This window comes from Rhinolophus hipposideros, assembly GCF_964194185.1.
Source record: "Rhinolophus hipposideros genome assembly, chromosome: 6".
Taxonomy (NCBI): Eukaryota; Metazoa; Chordata; class Mammalia; order Chiroptera; family Rhinolophidae; genus Rhinolophus; species Rhinolophus hipposideros.
In genome coordinates this window covers 91,504,539-91,524,307 of record NC_138052.1, presented here as the reverse complement: position 1 = coordinate 91,524,307, position 19,769 = coordinate 91,504,539, and the positions used below count along the sequence as shown (strand labels likewise).

General features: G+C 39.9%; 2 protein-coding genes and 1 long non-coding RNA gene across 28 annotated transcripts in view; 1 reads left to right on the top strand and 2 right to left on the bottom strand.

The window, feature by feature from the left end:
- MFF (mitochondrial fission factor) overlaps positions 1-615 on the bottom strand; it is a 31,082-nt gene extending 30,467 nt beyond the window's left edge. For all 26 annotated transcript variants that reach the window (XM_081052106.1, XM_081052087.1, XM_081052084.1 and 23 more), the window contains exon 1: positions 403-615. The gene's annotated coding sequence lies outside the window, so the exon portion shown is untranslated. The remainder of the gene's footprint in view (positions 1-402) is intronic.
- An 18-nt stretch (positions 616-633) lies between these two features.
- LOC308499158 lies at positions 634-9,930 on the top strand. Its single transcript, XR_013993553.1, has 3 exons — positions 634-729; positions 3,385-5,504; positions 8,097-9,930. It is a non-coding gene; the product is annotated as an uncharacterized lncRNA (long non-coding RNA).
- Positions 9,723-19,769, bottom strand: part of COL4A3 (collagen type IV alpha 3 chain) — a 155,743-nt gene continuing 145,696 nt past the window's right edge. The window contains exons 49-52 of the mRNA XM_081052082.1: positions 14,915-15,092; positions 14,673-14,787; positions 13,088-13,260; positions 9,723-12,568 (exon numbers count right to left, since the gene is read on the bottom strand). Coding sequence (XP_080908208.1) covers positions 12,484-12,568; positions 13,088-13,260; positions 14,673-14,787; positions 14,915-15,092 — 551 coding nt within the window. The 3' untranslated portion in view covers positions 9,723-12,483. The remainder of the gene's footprint in view (positions 12,569-13,087; positions 13,261-14,672; positions 14,788-14,914; positions 15,093-19,769) is intronic.

Here is a 19,769-nt window from a genome sequence, read left to right as displayed (position 1 = left end):
GCCGCGGGGTGGGGGGAGAAGAGGGAAGACAATCAGAAAGGCGCCGCGTTCAAGCTCAGGGCGCCCGTAGTGGTTCCCCCACCCCCAACCTATATTCTAGACGAAAAAGTCCCAATTCATCGACGAGAAGACACCGAACTAAAAGGGGTGAAGAGCTTGGTCCAAAACGTTTGCAGGACAGTGGTTTGCAGTGTTTGCAGTCCCTCGTCCGGGACTGGGCGCGCGGCAGGCCCCTGACAGCGCGTCAACGCCGGGGTTGAAAGCGAGAAGCCCGGGGGTCGGTCCTCCGGCCAGGGCCACCCCACCGACCCGCCAGGGCGGCCGCGGGTCCCTCCGTCAGCCGGAGGATCACGGCCGCCGCGCTAGGCCCGGCTCCCGGGTCGGGAAGACGCCAGTACTCACCCCTGGGCCCGCTGGAGGGTCCCCGGCGAGGGCCTCCAGCTGCCGGGTCCCGGAGCGCTCGGGTGGGAGCTCCCAGAGGCCGTTGGCGGAGCGCTGGGAGGCAGCCGGGTAAAACACCGGCCGGAGCCGCCCGCAGCTGGCCGGGACAGACGCGAGAACGGCCGGGACTGGCCCCTTCCGGGACCCGTAGCTGACGCTGCCCCGCGGGCACGTGACGCGGGCGGGGCGAACGTGCGCCTCACGTACAAGGGCGGGGGCGGTGCCACGGCGGTCCGCGCGCGGGCTTGTGGTCGGGACTGTGCGCCGACCGTGGGAAAACAGTTCACGGTAAGTGTTTGGTTCACACGTACGCGTGTCAGAGTTCGCGTTCTTTAAGGACATCTCGTGTACCGGTAAACCTTCGGTAGCCAGTTAAAATAACTTTTTTTCGGGAGCGCCTGCATCAAACTCTCTGGTGTGAGGCCGAGGGACCTGCCTCGGCCAGGTCTGGCAAGCGCTGCCGGGGATACTTCCACGCTCTAATTTGGATTACTCTTTACGCTCTGTAACTCGCAGACATCCTCCTTAACAGCAACCCCTCCTCTGACGGGCTCCCCTAATCCTTCAAGATGAGAAACCCCGAAAAGAAGTTAGGTGTCACTGCAGTTAGCAGCCTTGTTAAGCTGCCGAGAAGCGTCTCTGGATCCAACCGGCTGACTACTTTCGGGGGGGAGACGGGCATCATCAGTATTTTGCCCCAAAACATGGGGATGGACTGAAGCCAAATCACGGAATACTTTATATGACCCGATTTTAACAAACAGCCCAACAAAGACACACTAATCTGTACTTCCCTAGCATCTAAAGAGATTCCGGAAATGTAACCATTCCTCCAAATAATTTGGGAGGCCCTCTGAGAAATGCGTTTTGGGGCCCCGTCTTTATAGTGGCAAATTCATCCTTCTTCAAGAATAGGTTTATTTTAGGACTGATCAGCATTGCAGGCTAACTTTTTTGGGGGAAGATAGAGACCAAGCTAGGTGTAACATCCACGAGCAAAACCTTTATAAGTGGGGTCCCTGCTACTTCCATGAGTGCCTCTGAATTACTTGCAGTTTGGTTTTCACTCCTGTACCCTTTCCCAAGAAAAAAACTAACTTTTAAATGAAGGTTGGATGCACACACAAAAAAAAAAAGGGTGGAAAGGAACGTCACGGGATGATCTGATCATAAATTTCTAACTGGGCAGGTCATGGTAGGTAGTCACCCCCCAGGCACGTATTCTTTACTAAAAGGTTTATCTTTGCCTTAGACAAGCCCTGCCCCGTGGTTTCTGTGCATCTACGTTAACACACCTTTGAAATAAGCCGAACCATTCTCAAGGGAGCACAGAATCTTGTTAGCTATCCTGTAATCCAATCCCTACCTTGTTTTTTCGCGACCTCCGTATAATCCTTAGTTCCCTCCTTGTGTGGGTGTGTGTATCATTAAAAGAAGCTGCAACTTTTAAATTCTCCAGAGCATTTGAGATCTTGCTCCCCGGCATATGTCATCTTTGGCCTAGATAAACTCATAAAAATTCTGTACAGGTTTGGACATTTCTTACATTGACAGTTGTAATCCAATTACCGATCCAAAGTCTTTTTCCCTTTACCCCGATCACCCTTAAGTTTCCTGAATCATTTGATTCTGTTAAATGAGACGGCGTGGTATTTGAAAGCATCTAACACTGGGGGCAAATTCTGAAGAAGAGAAAAAAAGGCATTTTTCTCTTCCTTACCTGGAACCTCTGCTCCCTTGTTTTTTGTGATAGAGCTTCATGCTGGGTTTTCCTTCTATTCCATCATTAACATGGCCATTCCTGTTTATGATTCAATTAATCATTGACTATCTTTTTACCCAAAGTTGACTCAAATCTTTTGTGGGAAAAGATGGCATATAAATCTAAGTAAATTATATCCATTTAGTCTCATCCTGTTGCACTAGTTCTAGCCAGTTCTTCCTACGTGTCCCATTGGAGCATTGGTCCCAACAGGGTTTCAAATTCAGATTTTCTCCCTTATCCCAATCCAGATACCTTCTCCTGAATTTCCTTTTTCAGTTAGTTAATGGTGAGATTATTTTTTCAGTCACCAAAGTTCAAAATTCTGAAGTCATCTTTTCCTGTCTCCCACGTCCCCCATCCTTTAAAGTCTCCCACCTCAGTGTCACCTGTCCACTTTCTCTGTACTTTCCATTCCCACTGCTAGACCATTACCCACCATCTGGGCTGTTAACCCTTTTAACTGGCCTCCCCATCTCCAATCTTTTTCTTTCTCGAATTCTTCCTGGACATTGGATCCACAAAGAACCTATTTTTACAAATTGTGACATCCTAAATTTGAAGCCCCAGTTTTAAAAGAAACTAATTATTTATAGTTCTTTACAAATTCAAAAGTCCATAACAGGAATCCAATACATTTTTAAAAACACTTAAAACTATCAAATAGCCTGGCAAGGACAGTATATAGGATACTGGATCTTTCAGGTTACCATTTATATGATCATTCTATTCTTTTGCTCGAAATCTTCACTGGATCTCTGGTAGCAACCAATGAAATGCAAGTTTAACCTGGTATTCTAAACTCTACCTAATATAGCCCTAACCTCCTATGGTGCCACTTTACTTATGTGTGTGTGTGTGTGTGTATGATACATGAATGATACACACACACACGTATATGAATGGTACATATGTATATATTCTTGAACGTGAATTGTTCTCTGAGATTGCATCATGATTTTCTAACAATTTACCCTTATCCATGCTATTCCTGTCACCCGGAATATGCCTACCTGCTTTTTGAAATCTTAACTGCCCTTAATGGACCACCTAAAGTATCCTATCTTTTATTTCTTGAGGCCTCCAAATTTTGAACCACTATTTGTCATCTCTTGTAGCTCTTATCACATTCCATCCAATATTATAATTATCTATGTATTTGCCTTATTTTCTCCTACCAGATTATAAGTTCTGTGTTTGAGACCAAGGTCTATATCTCACTCATCTGAAGAGTAGTACCTCGGTTTTCGAACGTCTCTGTTCACGAACATTTCGGTTCACGAACACCGGAAACCCGGAAGTAAATGCTTCAGTTTTCGAACACACCTCAGAAGTCGAACATGTCACGTGGCTTCTGCTGAGTGCAAGACCCTGAGGCCTAGCTGTCGGCTGTTGAGTCCTGAGCACCTGCGCAACACGGAGGTGATATTTGGGCTCATTTGGTGACTGTGTGCAATCAACCTGTGCTCATGTCATCTCAGGAGCCCTCTGCCAATCACCCCTTGCTGTGAGAAATGGATAAAAGCTACAAAGCCAAGAGAATCATTAACAGAACAATGATAGAGATGAAGAAGGAAATTATTTCCAAACATGAAAGTGGTGTCCATGTATGTGATCTGGCAACGCAGTTTGGTATTGCCAAATGTATAATTTGTACCATCTTAAAAAACAAAGAAGCCATTAAAGGAGCCAATGTTGCAAAAGGTGTTAAAACACAAGACAAAGAACAAAGACAATTGAAGAAGTGGAAAAATTGCTTTTCATATGGATAAATGAAAAACAGTTGGCCGGTGACAGCATTTCTGAGAGCATAATTTGTGAAACAGCATGCTGACCTCATCAAAAACACGTCTGGAACAAGTGCTAAGAGTTATATTTTCAAGGCAAGTAGAGCGTGGTTTGAAAAGTTTAAGAGGAGAAATGGCATACACAATGTGGTGAGACATGGTGAAGTGCCAGTGCCAACAAAGAAGACACTGACCAATTTGTTTTGGAATTTAAAGATTATGTAGAGGCAGAGGGTTTCCTTCGCCAACAAGTTTTCAACTACGATGAGACAGGCCTCTTTTGGAAGAAAATGGCAAACAGGACCTACATAACAAAGGAGGAGAAATCATTGCCAGGACACAAGCCCATGAAAGACAGGCTAACCCTTTTATTTTGTGGGAATGCAAGTGGGGATTTTAAGTTGAAGCCTTTGCTAGTCTACCATTCTGAGAACCCCAGGGTTTTTAAGAAAAACAATGTAAAAAGCAAATTGCATGTGATGTGGAGGGTGAACAGTAATTCTTGGGTAACCAGGCAATTTTTTATTAAGTTCATGAAGTGTTCAGCCCAAGTGTAAAAAAATACCTCCAAGACAAAAATCTTCCAATGAAGTGCCTGCTTGTTATGGATAATGGTCCAGCTCAACCCCCAGGCTTGGAGGATGCTTGATGGAAGAGTTCAGTTTTATCAATGTAAAGTTTTTGCACCCCAACACAACTCCCCTCATCCAGCCCATTGATCAGCAGGTCATATCTAATTTTAAGAAGCTTTACACGAAAGCACTGTTCCAAAGGTGCTTTGAGGTGACCTCAGACAATGAGCTAACCCTCAGAGAGTTCTAGAAGAATCATTTCAATATCCTACGTTGCTTACATCTCATAGACAAAACATGGAGGGATGTGTCTCACAGAACAATGACGTCAGCACGGAAGAAATTGTGACCAGATGCTGTCCCTGAACGTGTATTTGAGGATGTTGGAGAGGATGCTCCTGGTGTTGAGGATGTTGTGTCTCTGGGAAAGTCCATGGGCTGGGAAGTGAGTAGTGATGATGGAGGAGTCAGTGAATGACCACAAGTCTGAACTCACCACAGAAGAACTTCAGCACCTTCTGACGGAGCAGCAACAGGCGGCAACTGAGGAACTGGCTTCGGAGGAGGAGGGAAGACAAAGTGTTTCTACTGCACTGATCAAAGAAATGTGTGCAAAATTGAAGTGCAATTTTTTTGTTGAAAAGTATCACCCTGATTAAGCTGCTGTAAGTCATGCCACTAACACTTTCAATGAGAATGCTGTGTCTCACTTTAGACAAATTTTAAAACATCAGAAAAAACAAATGTCAGTTGAATACTTTTTAGGGAGGAAAAGATCTGTTGAGTCTAAACCAGGTGTCAGTGGTGTAAAAAAATCAAGGGAAGGAGAGGAGTCACCTACAGTGATTATGGAAGAGGGCTACAGAACACCTGAACAACAGTCTCCTATTGTGATTCTGGAAGAGGACCCCCCCATCCAAACCATGACTATCATCATTACAGGTAAGAGAAAATTGCATTTTCATCATCTACAGTACTGTTTTTATGTGTGTGTGTGGCTTTTTTTAAAAAAAGGTTTTATTGGGGAAGGGGAACAGGACTTTATTGGGGAATAGTGTGTACTTCCAGGACTTTTCCCAGTCAAGTTGTTGTCCTTTCAATCTTTGTTGTGGAGGGCGCAGCTCAGCTCCAGGTCCAGTTGCCGTTATTAGTACCAGGGGGCACAGCCCACCATCCCTTGGAGGAGTCGAGGAGTCGAACCAGCAGTCTTGTGGTTAAGAGCCCGCGCTCTAACCAACTGAGCCATCTGGCCATCTGGGAGCTGAGCAGCAGCTCATTGACTTCATTCTAGTTGCGGAGAGCGCAGCTCGCTGGCCCATGTGGGAATCGAACCGGCAACCCCGTTGCTCAGAGATCACGCTCTAACCTACAGAGCCACCCGTCCTCCTCTACATTGTGTTTATTATTGCTTTCATTGTGTATCATTTTATGGATCTATGGCATCATTAGATAGTAAAATTCATGCTAAATTGCTGTTTTAGGGGTTGATTTTAAAGGTCTGGAACAGATTAATCCATTTTGCATTACTTTCTATTGGAAACTGTGCCTCGGTTTTCAAAAGTTTCAGAACTCGAACAGTCTTCCAGAACGGATTACGTTCGAAAACCAAGGTACCACTGTATATTTATTATGGAGCCAAACATTGAGCATATTATAGACTTTTGATATAAAATGATGAGACTTATTTTCTTGTTTGGCTGATAAATTGGAATTGAAGATAATTCCCAAACAATAATTGTTTTTTTCCCCAAAGATTTTATTGTGGAAGGGGAACAGGACTTTATTGGGGAACAGTGTGTACTTCAAGGACGTTTTTTTCCAAGTCAAGTTGTTGTCCTTTCAATCTTAGTTGTGGAGGGTGCCGTTCAGCTTCAAGTTGTTGTCCTTTCAGTCTTAGTTGTGGAGGAGGCAGCTTAGCTCCAGGTCCAGTTGCCGTTGCTAGTTGTAGGGGGCGCAGCCCACCATCCCTTGCGAGACTCGAGGAATTGAACTGGCAACCTTGTGGTTGAGAGCCCACTGGCCCATGTGGGAATCGAACCGGCAGCCTTCGGAATTAGGAGCACAGAGCTCCAACTGCCTGAGCCACCTGGCAGGCCCCATCAAACAATATTCTAAAAAGTTTTTGAGCAATGTCAGCATTTTTAGAAACACCATACAGCCTACAAAAATCTAGAGAGGGTCATATTTATCTGAAGGTTTAAATTTAGCCTGGTTATTCAAAATCACTTACTTTTTCCTTTGTGTTTGGTTGTCTCTTAGTTTCTAGTAGGCAGAGCTGGGATTAGAGTGAGGTGAATTGGTTATTCTTAGTGTTCTGCATTTGCCCTGTCAGTAGGTTGTTAAGAATCCATTAGAGACTGATCAAGATTTTCTTTTCCAAACAGGTTTATAAGTAGAGGGAGAGAGCAGGAGCCCAAATACAGCATTTCTTCTGCTTGCCAGCAGTAAAAATAAGTTAATTAAAATGGATTAGCACATTTTTAAACTCAAAATGTTTTGAAAATATATTTTTTGGCCCAATTATGAGAATGTTTCTAAAATACTTATTTGAGCAACGATTTTGTTGGCCTTCTCAGAAGTACTACCTAGGATCACGGTTCATTCTGTTTCTTCATTTGATTATATTTTTATTGCCATTCAACATAGCCTGTAAGTTCCTTAATTAGGAGATTTCATATTTAGTATATTAAAAGTGTTTTTTACTGGTTCTCTACATTTAAAATTTTATGAAGTTTTCCTTGAAAGTGGAGTATTTGTATTATAAATGGGAAACATTTTATCAAAGTATCTGACCCATCATTTCTATAATCTGTACATTTTCTTACTGATTTGTAAAAATTCCTTGAACACCTCAATAGAAAATGAACAAAGATGTGATTAGGCTCTCCACAGGAAAACAAAAATAAGCCCTAATAAAAAATACTAATTAAAAACATTAAAAGTGACAAAGTTCAGCCTGACTGATGATGAGCAAAATGTAAATGAAAACCAGATAGGCAAAATTGTAAAAGAACGGCTATTTCTAATATTGGTAAAAGTATGAAGTGATGGGCGTATTTGTTACATTGTTGATGCAGCTGGACATACTAAAAACCTTCCTGGAGAGCATTTTTGTATATATATCTAAAGACTGTGAGTACTTTGATTGGACAATTTTCCTTCTAGAGGTTTATTCCGAGGAAATAATTGGACAAATATGAAATGAAATATGTATAATATGTCCATAATAAAACTAAATTAAGTATCCGTCAATTGGGGATTCATTGACATAGGTAATAAATCCGTGCAACTATTTAGATTAGTTCCCATCTATTGATATGAATATATGTCCACAGTGTGTTAAGCCTAAAAAAAATTTTCAAAACATGGTTTTATTGCATTATTGTTTGAAAATTTACTTACAGGAAAAAAAGTCTGGAATATATATTATGTGTGTATATGTATAAATGCACCTTAATTATCTTGGGTGTGCGTGGAGGATTAGAGCATGATATTTTTATATTCTTCATAACTTCTGTATTGTCTATTTTATAGTGAACATATGCTGCATGATCAAAAAATACGATGAATGCTACTGCTGAGTGCCATCAAACAGAAAGACAGGGATCTTCATTATGGGAAGCGGCGCATCAAACCTTGGTAACAGTGTATGACAAGTTTCAACTTGTTTGGTGCAGTCAGTTGGGTGTGAGTTCTGGTTGAGAGAAGGTGTGTTTTAAAGCGAGCTGTAAATCATGGATCATGAACAAATGCATTAATATGAAATTTTGTTTCAAACTGCAAAAAAGTGCTAAAAAAACACGAAATGTTAAAATTAGTTTATAGTGGTGCTGCAGTGACCATGAAGACAGTTCACAAGTGGTTCAAGCGGTTTCATAATGGTTGTGAATCGATTGAAGATGAGAGATCAGGACGTCCTTCAAAATCAAAAATCCAAGAGAATGTTGAAATGTAAAGCGAGATGATTCTATCAAACAGGCGATTGGCTATTAGGGAAATTTCTCAGGATTTGAACATCTCTTATGGTTCCGTTCAAAGCATTTTAACAACAGATTTGAACATGAGCGAGAGAGTACGAATTTTGTTCCATGCGTTTTGACTGTCAAACAAAAGTAATAGCGTTTGTTAATTTCGTTGGAGTTGTGCCATTTGGTTGCTTCAGATTCCAGCTTTTTAAGACATGTCATTCATGGGAGATGAAATTCAGAGTTCTCAATTGAAATCACCCAGTTCTCCTTGTGCAAAAAAAGCAATCAAGATCTAACATCAAAGTGATGTTACTGGTGTTTTTTGACCTTGATGGAATTGTGCGAGCTGAGTTTGTACCTAGGAACACTACGGTGAACTCTGAATATTCTAAGGGCTTATTAGAGGGTAGAAGAAACGATGTGCATAAAAAATGTCCTGAGAAATGGGCAAATGGTTTCATCCTTCATCATGACTACGCTCCATGTCACACATTGCTTCTGGTACGGCAATTTCTGTTAAATAAAAATATTACGATGTGTCCTCCTCCACTTTATTCACTATTTCTGGTACTGTGTGACTTCTGGCTCTTCCCCAAAGTCAAAATAACCATGAAAGGTAAATGTTTCGAATCGATTCAGGACATCAGCGCAGCCACGACAAGCACAACTAAAGACACGAAAGTGTCCAGAACTGCTTCAGAAAGTGGCAAGAAAGAAGGGATAAGTTTGTTCGTAACGAGGGGGAGTATTTTAAGGGGGATTAATGGCAATGTGTCTTACTGTAATACATTTTTTTTTCATTTAAACATTCATCGTATTTTTTTTTTTCCCAAGTCAAGTTTTTGTCCTTTCAATCTTAGTTGTGGAGGGTGCCGTTCAGCTTCAAGTTGTCCTTTCAGTCTTAGTTGTGGAGGGTGCAGCTCAGCTCCAGGTCCAGTTGCCGTTGCTAGTTGCAGGGGGCGCAGCCCACCATCCCTTGCTGGACTCGGGGAATTGAACTGGCAACCTTGTGGTTGAGAGCCCACTGGCCCATGTGGGAATCGAACCTGCAACCTTAGGAGTTAGGAACATGGAGTTCTAACTGCCTGAGCCACTGGGCCGGCCCATTCATCGTATTTTGATCACACCTTTTACAATCAAAAATTAAATTTATTTCCATTTTGAAAAAAATAAGACCAGATATAATTTTTTTCAACTTTATTATTAGACAATACCATAAAATATTTTAGCTATAATTACAGTACATTACAATATTATAATTTTGTCAAGATATAATATCAAACATTCAATATATTTTAAATATACTTCATTAGGTTATAGAGTAAATATTAAGTTTAGTAGCAGTAAGTTACATTTAATGCATAGAAAAATCTTTGTAAGTTAAATTAACAATAAAATTCAAATTTAGAATTATTGTAATACTTTTATAAATAAGTTACTTAATAATATTTATCTTGCAAAAAGAGACCTCTGAGCACACTGTGAAATTTTAGCACACTGTGAAATTCCAAAGTTGAAGCCCCAAATTTCAAAGAAACAAGTTATTTACATTTTACCTATAAAGTTAAAACTTCATAACTTTACCAGCTACTCTTAGATATCTGGAAAGTAATGCACATGAGCTATGTTCAAATGCTCAGTCTGAGAACTGTGATTGAGCAACTGTTCATATGGCTTCACTGGAATTTAAGATTTCAGCATCACTTGTCTTCCTCAGAAGTTAAACACTGATGAGAGGGCAAGAGAAGATGGAGGCTTGGGTACAAGCGGAGGCCAGTCATTTGGCATTAGCACCATTCTCGGGGTTTTTCTTAGTAAAATTAGATAACCTTATGTTTCTTTGCGATTTGGGACTTTAAAAATCAGAGGCACAGATGGAACAATTGTAGCCACCGTACCTGGTAGAGTTGTTTTCTGGGTGTTTGCCTAGAGCAGTTTTTCTCAACCTTTAGAGTGTGTTGGAACTCACCTGAAGGGCTTGTTAAAAGAGACTTCTGGGCCACCCCCAGAGTTTCAGATTCTGTAGATCTGGGTTTGGCCCTACAATTTGCATTTGTAACGTTCTCAGGTACTGCTGTTGCCACCGGTTCAGGGACCACACTTTGAGAACTACTGGTCTACAGAGGGTTTGTGCAGATCCATTAAGTCCTATATGCCATTAAAGTACAATTGGGACAGTAGGATATTTTCAGAGCAAAACGTCTTCATATTAGGTGACTCTAAGTAAATAATCTAAAACACTCTTCTTAGTTTAACTGTAAAAATGGCTTGACAGTAGTCACAGGAGCAGTGGAGGGTGTGGACCGTGCTCAGGTCTGTGCTGTCCTCTGGGGCCACATCTTCACTTCAGAGCAACTGAGGTTGAAGCAATAAAACCTGAATTTAAATATCAGCACCCCAACTCCACCTGGGTGGATGGAGAAGCATCTTCGAGCTTTGTCTCAGGATGCGACTCGTCAAATAGTGCTAGCGTCAAGTGTAAGTGGTTTTTGATGTTTTACACATATCCTTGTTTTCTTATTGTCCAGACCTTGGCTTCCGCCATGCCTAGGAGAAGCTAGAAGTCCTAGGCTCTCCCTGGGCATAGATCTTATTTTTAAACCTCTATCAAGGCCTGCTGAATTATGATGAAGAATCAGGACAGAGAGAGAGGGAGAAAGGGGGAAAATGACTCAGATAAGTGGGATTCCTAACAGAAACAGTAAGTTACCTTTTTTGGGATATTAGAAACAAGTCTTTTTTTCCTCTTAGCATCTCCGTAATATATTTAGCACAGTGCCTAGGGTATGGCTTGGTGCTAAATAAAATGCTTAAGATGAATTAAGTAACCTTGGGAATGTATGAACACACTGAAAAGCAAGTTTTAAGACACAGCTTCCAAGCTGTACAATTTGTACATTAAGATTTTTACAGAACTGACTTTCTCAATATGTTTGAAAGAATATGTAATACAAAAAACATGTTTTTACAAAAAAAGAATTAGAGAAGTTACAAGGAAATAAATCTCTATAAATACCCAAGTTAAATGGAATATTGAGAACAAAGGAAAAATATTCTGAGCCTGATTAGTCAACAAATGCCTTAAGTTTTTTCATGGACTATTGAGCTATTCAATTATATGCACCAGCATTCCTAGGGATGAGGCGAAAGCACATGTAATAAGTTGTTCTCATTATTTGTGGATGTGCTGGTAAAATAAAAACTAAAATTAGACACATTTCAGAGTACTGTGTAAAAATGTTCTAATTAATTCACGAAGGGTAAAAATTGTGCCTACTTAGATACAAGCTGCAGTGAAATGAATTCAATGGACAAACAAAAAAACTTAAAAAAAATACAAAAACAAAACCATAGTGTTTCCAAGGCTATTGTAATTCCATTCCGGGAAACTTGAGTACGTTTAAAAGAGCTCTAGATAATCCATGAACTCAGTTCAATTCTGCTTCCTTCAGGCCTTAGGTTAATCAACAGATCTGAAAGTACAGTTCTATCAACGATGCCTAATACTCCACTTGCCCCCATCTCTACTTAGGATAAAGTTTCAGGAAGAGGGTGGTGGGGGATTCTAAAACTAAGTTAGCCTCCCTGAGTCTCAAAGACTGGAATAGAAAGGGGCAAATCTTGGGAATTTAGTGGACCAAATAACTCTTGGAGCATCAAACTTTATACAACCACCATTTAGAAAGTGCATTGGGTACAAGTAGAATACAATTTCAGTGATATTTTGTGAAAAGTCTGCTGCCTTGCCATAGGGAACTTTGAAACAGCACAGAATTTAGAGACCAGGATCACAGAAATGCTTTGTTGTATGGGGAAACCAACAGAAACTTTGTACTACGTCATCAGAGAGCAATATTGTTTGGTTAGAGAAAAATACCTAAATACAGGCACGTTCTGCATCATTACGTGGTTATGTAGAATGAAAAATAACAGTTCTATTTTCTTTGATTTCTTCAATGTCTTCTCTTCATGCATACCTGACAGCGACTTATTATATTTTCTAACTCTCCAGCTTTCACAGTTAATGGAATAGGTTTTCTGAAATAAAATAAAAACACACATTTCATCGATTTGTAGGTAAAAAGGGAATACTTTCTGGGTTTGAGTTTTATTAATGCATATTGGGGCTCATCTAAACTTTATTATAGGAGATGTATTTCTGAAAAAGCATATGTGTCAAAATTTTATGATTTTAGTTGTATTTCAGTAACACTACGGAAAGCATAGGCCTTGATGCAAACTTACAGATCATCTTTTTTATAATGAAAAGTACTCCTACCCTTTAAATAGTCTGTCTTGAAAGTCTTCCAATACGGTAAATTAAGATTAGCAGATCATTTAGTGGTTTTACTCAGTAATTTAGTATATATTTATATATAAATATCAAGCATATCTAGTGATGGCAAAAGTCACATTTTTTGCCTTTATTGGTACAGTAGTACAAAACCATGGCTGCTTATTGATTCTTGTAATGTAACGAAAATCTAACATAGGCAACCTTTTAATAAATAGTTCTGTAGTTGAGTCATTAGATTAAACTTGACATTGAATAATTACCTGAACATTCTTTCTGGGTTTAATGAAGCCAACCAGAAACTGTAGGAATTTGAATAATAGTTGCATGTTCCTCTTCCATGACATTCTATGAATGGACTGGCTCGGAATTCTTCCAGGCAGGATCCAGGGGATGCTAGAGCTTGCCCAGCGCCCTCAGAACCTGCACTTGTAAACTATCCCAATAAAAATATCTGCGTGAGAATTCTGTACATGATGTTAACATTTTCAACGCTTTACTTTTTTTAAATAGAGGACTATAAGGGGAAAACAGCATGAGTTAAACTTCTTGTCCCTCTTTACCCAGCTTTGCTAACGCTCCAGATACTTTGCAAGTTGAGGTATAGTCATCAAAAGGAAAAAAGTTGTGTATTCTGCCTGGAATGCTCCTTCCTCCTAGGTGTGATTGGTTTGTTCTTGTCGTTCAGGGATCTGCTTAAATATAACTTCCCAAAGGCTTTCCTTGACCTCATCCCTGTCAGTCTCTCCCCTTATCTTGCCTATGTCCTTCACAGTTCCACTCATCACCTGAGCTCGTTACTATTATTATTACTGTGTCTTCTTGCTTATCGTCTACCTCCACCACTAGGATGTAAGCTCCATGAGAGAAGGGGCTGTGGTTCACTGCTGGTATCCTTAGTACCTAGAACATTCATGCCACATGGTAGGTGTTCAATAAATATTTGTTGAATTCGTGATTTAATGAATGGTCATCTGTGAGTAAAGAAGGGGTAATAATGTATCATAAATGATGCTATTCAGGATATGAATTACCACTGCACATACCGTGTTTCCCCAAAATAAGACCTAGCCGGACCATCACCTCTAATGCATCTTTTGGAGCAAAAATTAATACAAGATCTGGTCTTATTTTACTATAATATAAGACTGGGTCTTTAATATAATATAACATAACATAACATAATATAATATAATACAGGGTCTTATAGTAAAATAAGACCAGGTCTTACATTAATTTTTTGCTCCAAAAGATGCATGAGAGCTGAGGGTCTGGCTAGGTCTTATTTTTGGGGAAACACGGTATGTGCAGCTATCAGACTCTTTTCATTTAGCACTTACATCTGGGAAATTTGTCTTTAAAAGGCTATTTCTCTTAGTTTCCATCTAAATATGAATGTCAAAGGGAGACAGTGTAAGGTGTAAAAATTTTGGAGCAGACAGACTTGGGTGCAAATCCTAGCTTTACCATTACTAGTTGTGAGACCTTGGAAAAATTACTTTTTTGTTTTTTTTGTAAATCTGTAGATGATGAAACTACCCTGCAGGGTTTTCATAAGGATTATGGAGGACATAGATAAAACACGTGCCACATTAAAAATTTATTACCAATGTGGTAGTTACTATTCACCTAAATGTTTTGTTAGAATTTGTGGGTAATCTCCTGAGAAGTCTGTTTTTTAACATACTCCATTATTTACCAAAAACCAACTTACTTCCTTTAAAAAAAAGATTTTCAAGCAAATGTGCATGGCATCTTGCACATATCAATGTTAGTCACCTTCCTGGTGGGTATTCAAGATTCTGCAGGCAAACTTTACTGTGAATTTGCTCTTCCTTTTTTCCTTACCATGATGAAAGAAAATCCTTTCCAAAGAGATATCCAACCAGGAGGACATGAGGGAATGTCAGTAGATTGGCTGTGAACAGCTATGGCAATTGCAGGACCTTCACAGACAGTGCACCTGTAACGTGAAACAATGGATATGGTGGCATCGCCACTTTTCTGCTCTGTGATGTGCTGCCTACAGCTCCATACAAATGAAGTGATTCCCCTGGTCCCATCACAAAAGTAAGGGATTTAATTTTTACCTGCTAATATAAGGCTCCAGGGCCCTGCCAGTAATTGGAGCCATGTCCATTGGCATCAGAGCTGGTGTTGACAGCCAGTATGAATAATCATTTCGAGATGCGAAATTACATACATCATTGATGTTACAGAATAAGAATGGCATTGTGGTAAATCGCTGTAGGCAGCTTCCAAGAGTTCCTAATAAAATATCAGACTGGGTATCACTTTCAGTAAAATTAAAATTATTTTGAGTATCATTACTAGATAGAGGCTAATTAAAAATTAAAACATGGCAAAACTTAAAGGCAACACAAAGAGTTATTTGCAGAATGTGTTATGGAAGTTTTAATAGTGATAGAAATCAAAGATCCAATAGGGAACAAAATCCTCCTTTTCCCACCATTAATACTTCCTGTGGCCCTTACTAATCAGTGTAGAACTTAAGAACTAGTAGTTTGGCTGGAAAAATGTCTTTGCTTCCAAGTATTCCCATTTCTTCATATGCATATAATAGCTAATAACCAGATAAAGCTTTAGAGAAGATGTTACTTTTACAATTAAAAAGCAGACAGGTGATTTAAGTGAAAATTGTGTCAAACAGGGTAAGCTAAATTGGCATTCAAGATCAAGGCTCCTGACTTTGAGTTCAGGATGGCAGAGTAGGAAGTTCCTGAGCTCATCTCTGCTCATTAACACCAAAACTGCAATGACATATAGAACAACAATCTCTGAGAGTGACCAGCAGAACAAATTTTCTACAACTAAGGATATAAAGAAAACCACATTGAGATGGGTAGGAGGGACAGAGACTCAATCTAGTCAGGACCCACCCTGCCCCCGACTCCCCATGTGGTGACCCACAAGCAGGAGGGATATCACAACCTCAGAGTTCCTCACCAAAGAGAGACAGGTCTGAGCCCCAGCCCAGGGAACCTGCACTAGGAAGAGGAGGCCCATATGAACTGGCTTTGAAAAACAGTGGGGCTTACAATTAGGAGAGCCAAAGGGCTTTAGAAAACCAAAGTTGTGTTCTTTTCAAGTCCCATTGCAGAGGCAGCAGTTTAAAAAGCACCTGGTTTATACATGAAGGTGATACATTGACGGATCTTGGAGTGTATGCTGGAGTGGCAAGGATCTGTTCAAACTTTTTCCAGGGACAGAAGTGCTGGTGGATACCATACTTTTTTCTTTCTTTAGCTAGCTGGTCTGACACTGGCAGGCACCATTTCTGACACTCTTCATTAACCTTGCTAACACTCTTCACCCCATGGTGGCATTTCCCTGAGGACCCACCCAGGCTGGCACGCCTCTAACATGGCTCCTGCCCTGCCACATGGGTAGCCTCAGCCGTCACCGGTATCCCCTCAAAGCAGCCCCTGCCTCACCACACGTGGTGGGCAGTCTCAGTCGGCACCAGCGTACAGCAGTGTGTCTGCAACAATTGAAGCTGGGCCTTGCAGTCAGCCATACCAGAGGCCCATCCTGCACACCAGCATGCCAGTAGCAGTTGCTGTCCAACCCACCAGCCAGCTTCACCAGGGGGTGGGGCGCTGCCCTGCACACCAGCATACCCACAACAGCTATGGCCAGGCCTCACAGCCACGGACCAGCCTCGCCTGTCAGTGCATCCATAGTAGTTGTGACTCAGCTACAACAGGAGCCACACTGGTCCCCACAGGGAACACCTCTGGAGCACCTGGTCTGGTGACGGGGGGGATTGCACCACTGGGCCTCACAGGACACCTCCTACGTAAGGCCACATTTTCAAACCCAGGAGATGTAGCTGATCTACCTAATACATAGAAACAAACAGGCGAAATGAGGAGACAAAAGAATATGTTCCAACCAAAAAAACAAGACCCCAGAAAAAGAGCTAGACATAATGGAGATAAGCTGTTTACTAGATAAACAGTTCAAAGTAACAGTCATAAATATTCTCACCACTCTGCAGAACTGTGGGTCAATGCAATGAGAACTTCAACAAAGAGATAAATAATGTAAAAAAGAACCAATCAGAACTGAAGAATATAACTGAAGTGAAAAATACGCTAGAGGGAATCAACAGCAGATCAGATGATGCAGAAGAATGTATCAACTGTTAGAAATCACCCAACTGGAAGAACAAAATGAAAAAAAGAATTAAAAAGAATGAGGATAGCATAAGGGAACTCTGGGACAACATCAAGCATACTAACATTCACATCATATGGGTCCTGGAAGGACAAGACAGAGAGAAAGGGTCAAAAAACCTATTTGAAGAAATAACGGCTGAAAATTTCCCTAACCTGGTGAAGGAAACAGGCATCCAAGTCTAGGAAACAAGGAGAGTCCCAAACAAGATGAATACCAAAGCACATAATAATTAAAATGTCAAAAGTTAAAGATAAAGAGATAATCTTAAAAGTAGCAAGAGAAAAACAACTAGTTACATACAAGGGAACCCCCATAAGACTGTCAGCTATTTTTTTTGGCAGAAACTTTGCCTGCTAGAAGGGATTGTTGTGACATATTTAATGTGATGAAAGGAAAAAATCCTACAACCAAGAATATTCTACCCAGCAAGGTTATCATTCAGAATTGAAGGTGAGAGAAAGAATTCCTCAGACAAGCAAAAGCTAGAAGAGTTCATCACCACTAAACCAGCATTACAAGAAATGTTAAAGGAATTCTGTATGCAGAAAAGAAAAGGCCATAACTAGAAATAAGAAAATATATGAAAGAAAAAAAAAATCTCTAGTAAAGGCAAACACATATAGTAAAGGTAGTAGACCAACCATTTGTAAAGCCAGTATTAAAAGAAAGTGGCAATAAGTACATATGTATCAATAATTACATGTAAGTGCACTGAATGCTCTATTCAAAAGTCATAGAGTGGTTGAATGGATAAAAAAGAAGACCCACACATATGCAGCCTACAAGAAACTCATTTCAGATCTAAAGACACACAGACTGAAAGTGAAGGGATGGAAAAAGATAGTCTATACAAACAAATGAAAAGAAAGCTGGGGTAGCAATACTTAGACAAAATAGACTTTAAAACAAAGACTATAACAAGAGACAAGGGGAAGACACAATAATAAAGAGATCAGTCCAACAAGAGCTAACACTTGTAAACATCTATGCACCGAACATAGGAGCACCTAAATAATATAGCAAATATTAACAGACATAAGTGGAGAGATTGACAGTAATACAATAATAGTAGGAACTTACATACCCCACTTACATCAATGGGTCGATTATCCAGACAAAATCAACAAGGAAACTCGCGGTAAGTGACATATTAAACTAGATGGACTTGATATATACAGAACATTCCATGCAAAAAACAGTAGAATACATATTCTTTTCAAGTGCACATGAATATTCTCCAGGATACTACACATGTTAGGCCACAAAACAAGTCTCAATACTTTTAAGAAGATTGAAATCATATCAAGAATATTTTCTGGACACAATAGTATGAAACTAGAAATCAATTATAAGAGGAACACTGGAAAAAAACACATAGGAGGCTAAGCAACATGCTACTAAGCAAGCAATTGGTCAGTGGAGAAATCAAAGGAAATCAAAATATACCTTGAGACAAATGAAAATGGAAACAATGTTACAAAATCTATGAGGCACAACGAAAGCCTTTCTAAGGAGGAAGTTTATAACAATAGAGGCCTACTTCAAGAAACAAGAAAAATCTCAAATTATCTAACCTTACACCTAAAGGAACTAGAAAAAGAAGAACAAACAAAGCCCAAAGTTGGTAGAAGGAAGGAAATAATAAAGGCCAGAGCAGAAGTAAATGAAATTGAAGTTGGAGACCTCACTTTTCCTGATTTCAAACTATATTACAAAGCTTTAGTAATCAAAACAGTATGGTACCACATCAAACGAGGCAAGAATATACAATGGGGAAGTCTTTAATATATGGTGTTGGAAAAACAGGACCACTTTCTTACACCTTATACAAAAATAAACTCAAAATGGATTAAAGGCTTAAATATAAGACCTGAAAATATAAAACTAGAAGAAAACATAGGCAGTTAACCCTTTGACATCAGTGTTAGAAATATATTTTTGGATGTGTCTCCTTGGGCAAGAGCAACAAAATAGAAAACAAATGGGAGTACATTAGACCAAAAAGTTTTTGCACAGCAAAGGAAACCAAAATGAAAAGGCTACTAAATGGGGGAAGATGTTTGCAAATGATATATCTGATAAGGGATTAATATCCAAATATATAAACAACTCAACATCAAAAATCCAAACAATCCAATTCAAAAATGGGCAAAAAAACCTCAAAAGACATTTCTCCAAAGAGGACATGGTAGATGGCAAACACGCACATGAAAAAGTGCTCAACTTCACTAATCAGAGAAATGCAGGTAAAAACCACAATGATATCACCTCACACCTGCCAGAATAGCTGTCATCAAAAAGACAAGAAACAAGAGTTGGCAAGGATGTGGAGAAAAGGAACTCTTGTGCACTGTTGGTGGGATTGTAAATTGGTGCAGCCACAATGGAAAGTAATATGGAGGTTCCTCAAAAAATTAAAAATAGAACTACCACACAATTCAACAATTTTAGTCTGGGTATTTATCCTAAAAAAACAAACAAACAAAAACTATTCAAAAAGATATATGCACCCTTATGTTCACTGCAATATTATTTCCAATAGCCATGACATGCAAGCAACCTCAGTGTCCATCAATAGATGAATGGATAAGATGTATATACACTGGAATGTTACTCAGCCATAAAAAGAATGAAGTCTTGCTATTTGTGATAACATGGATGAACCAAGAGGATATTATGCTATGTGAAATAAGTCAGAAGGCAAATACTGTATCATTTCACTTATATGTGGAATCTAAACAA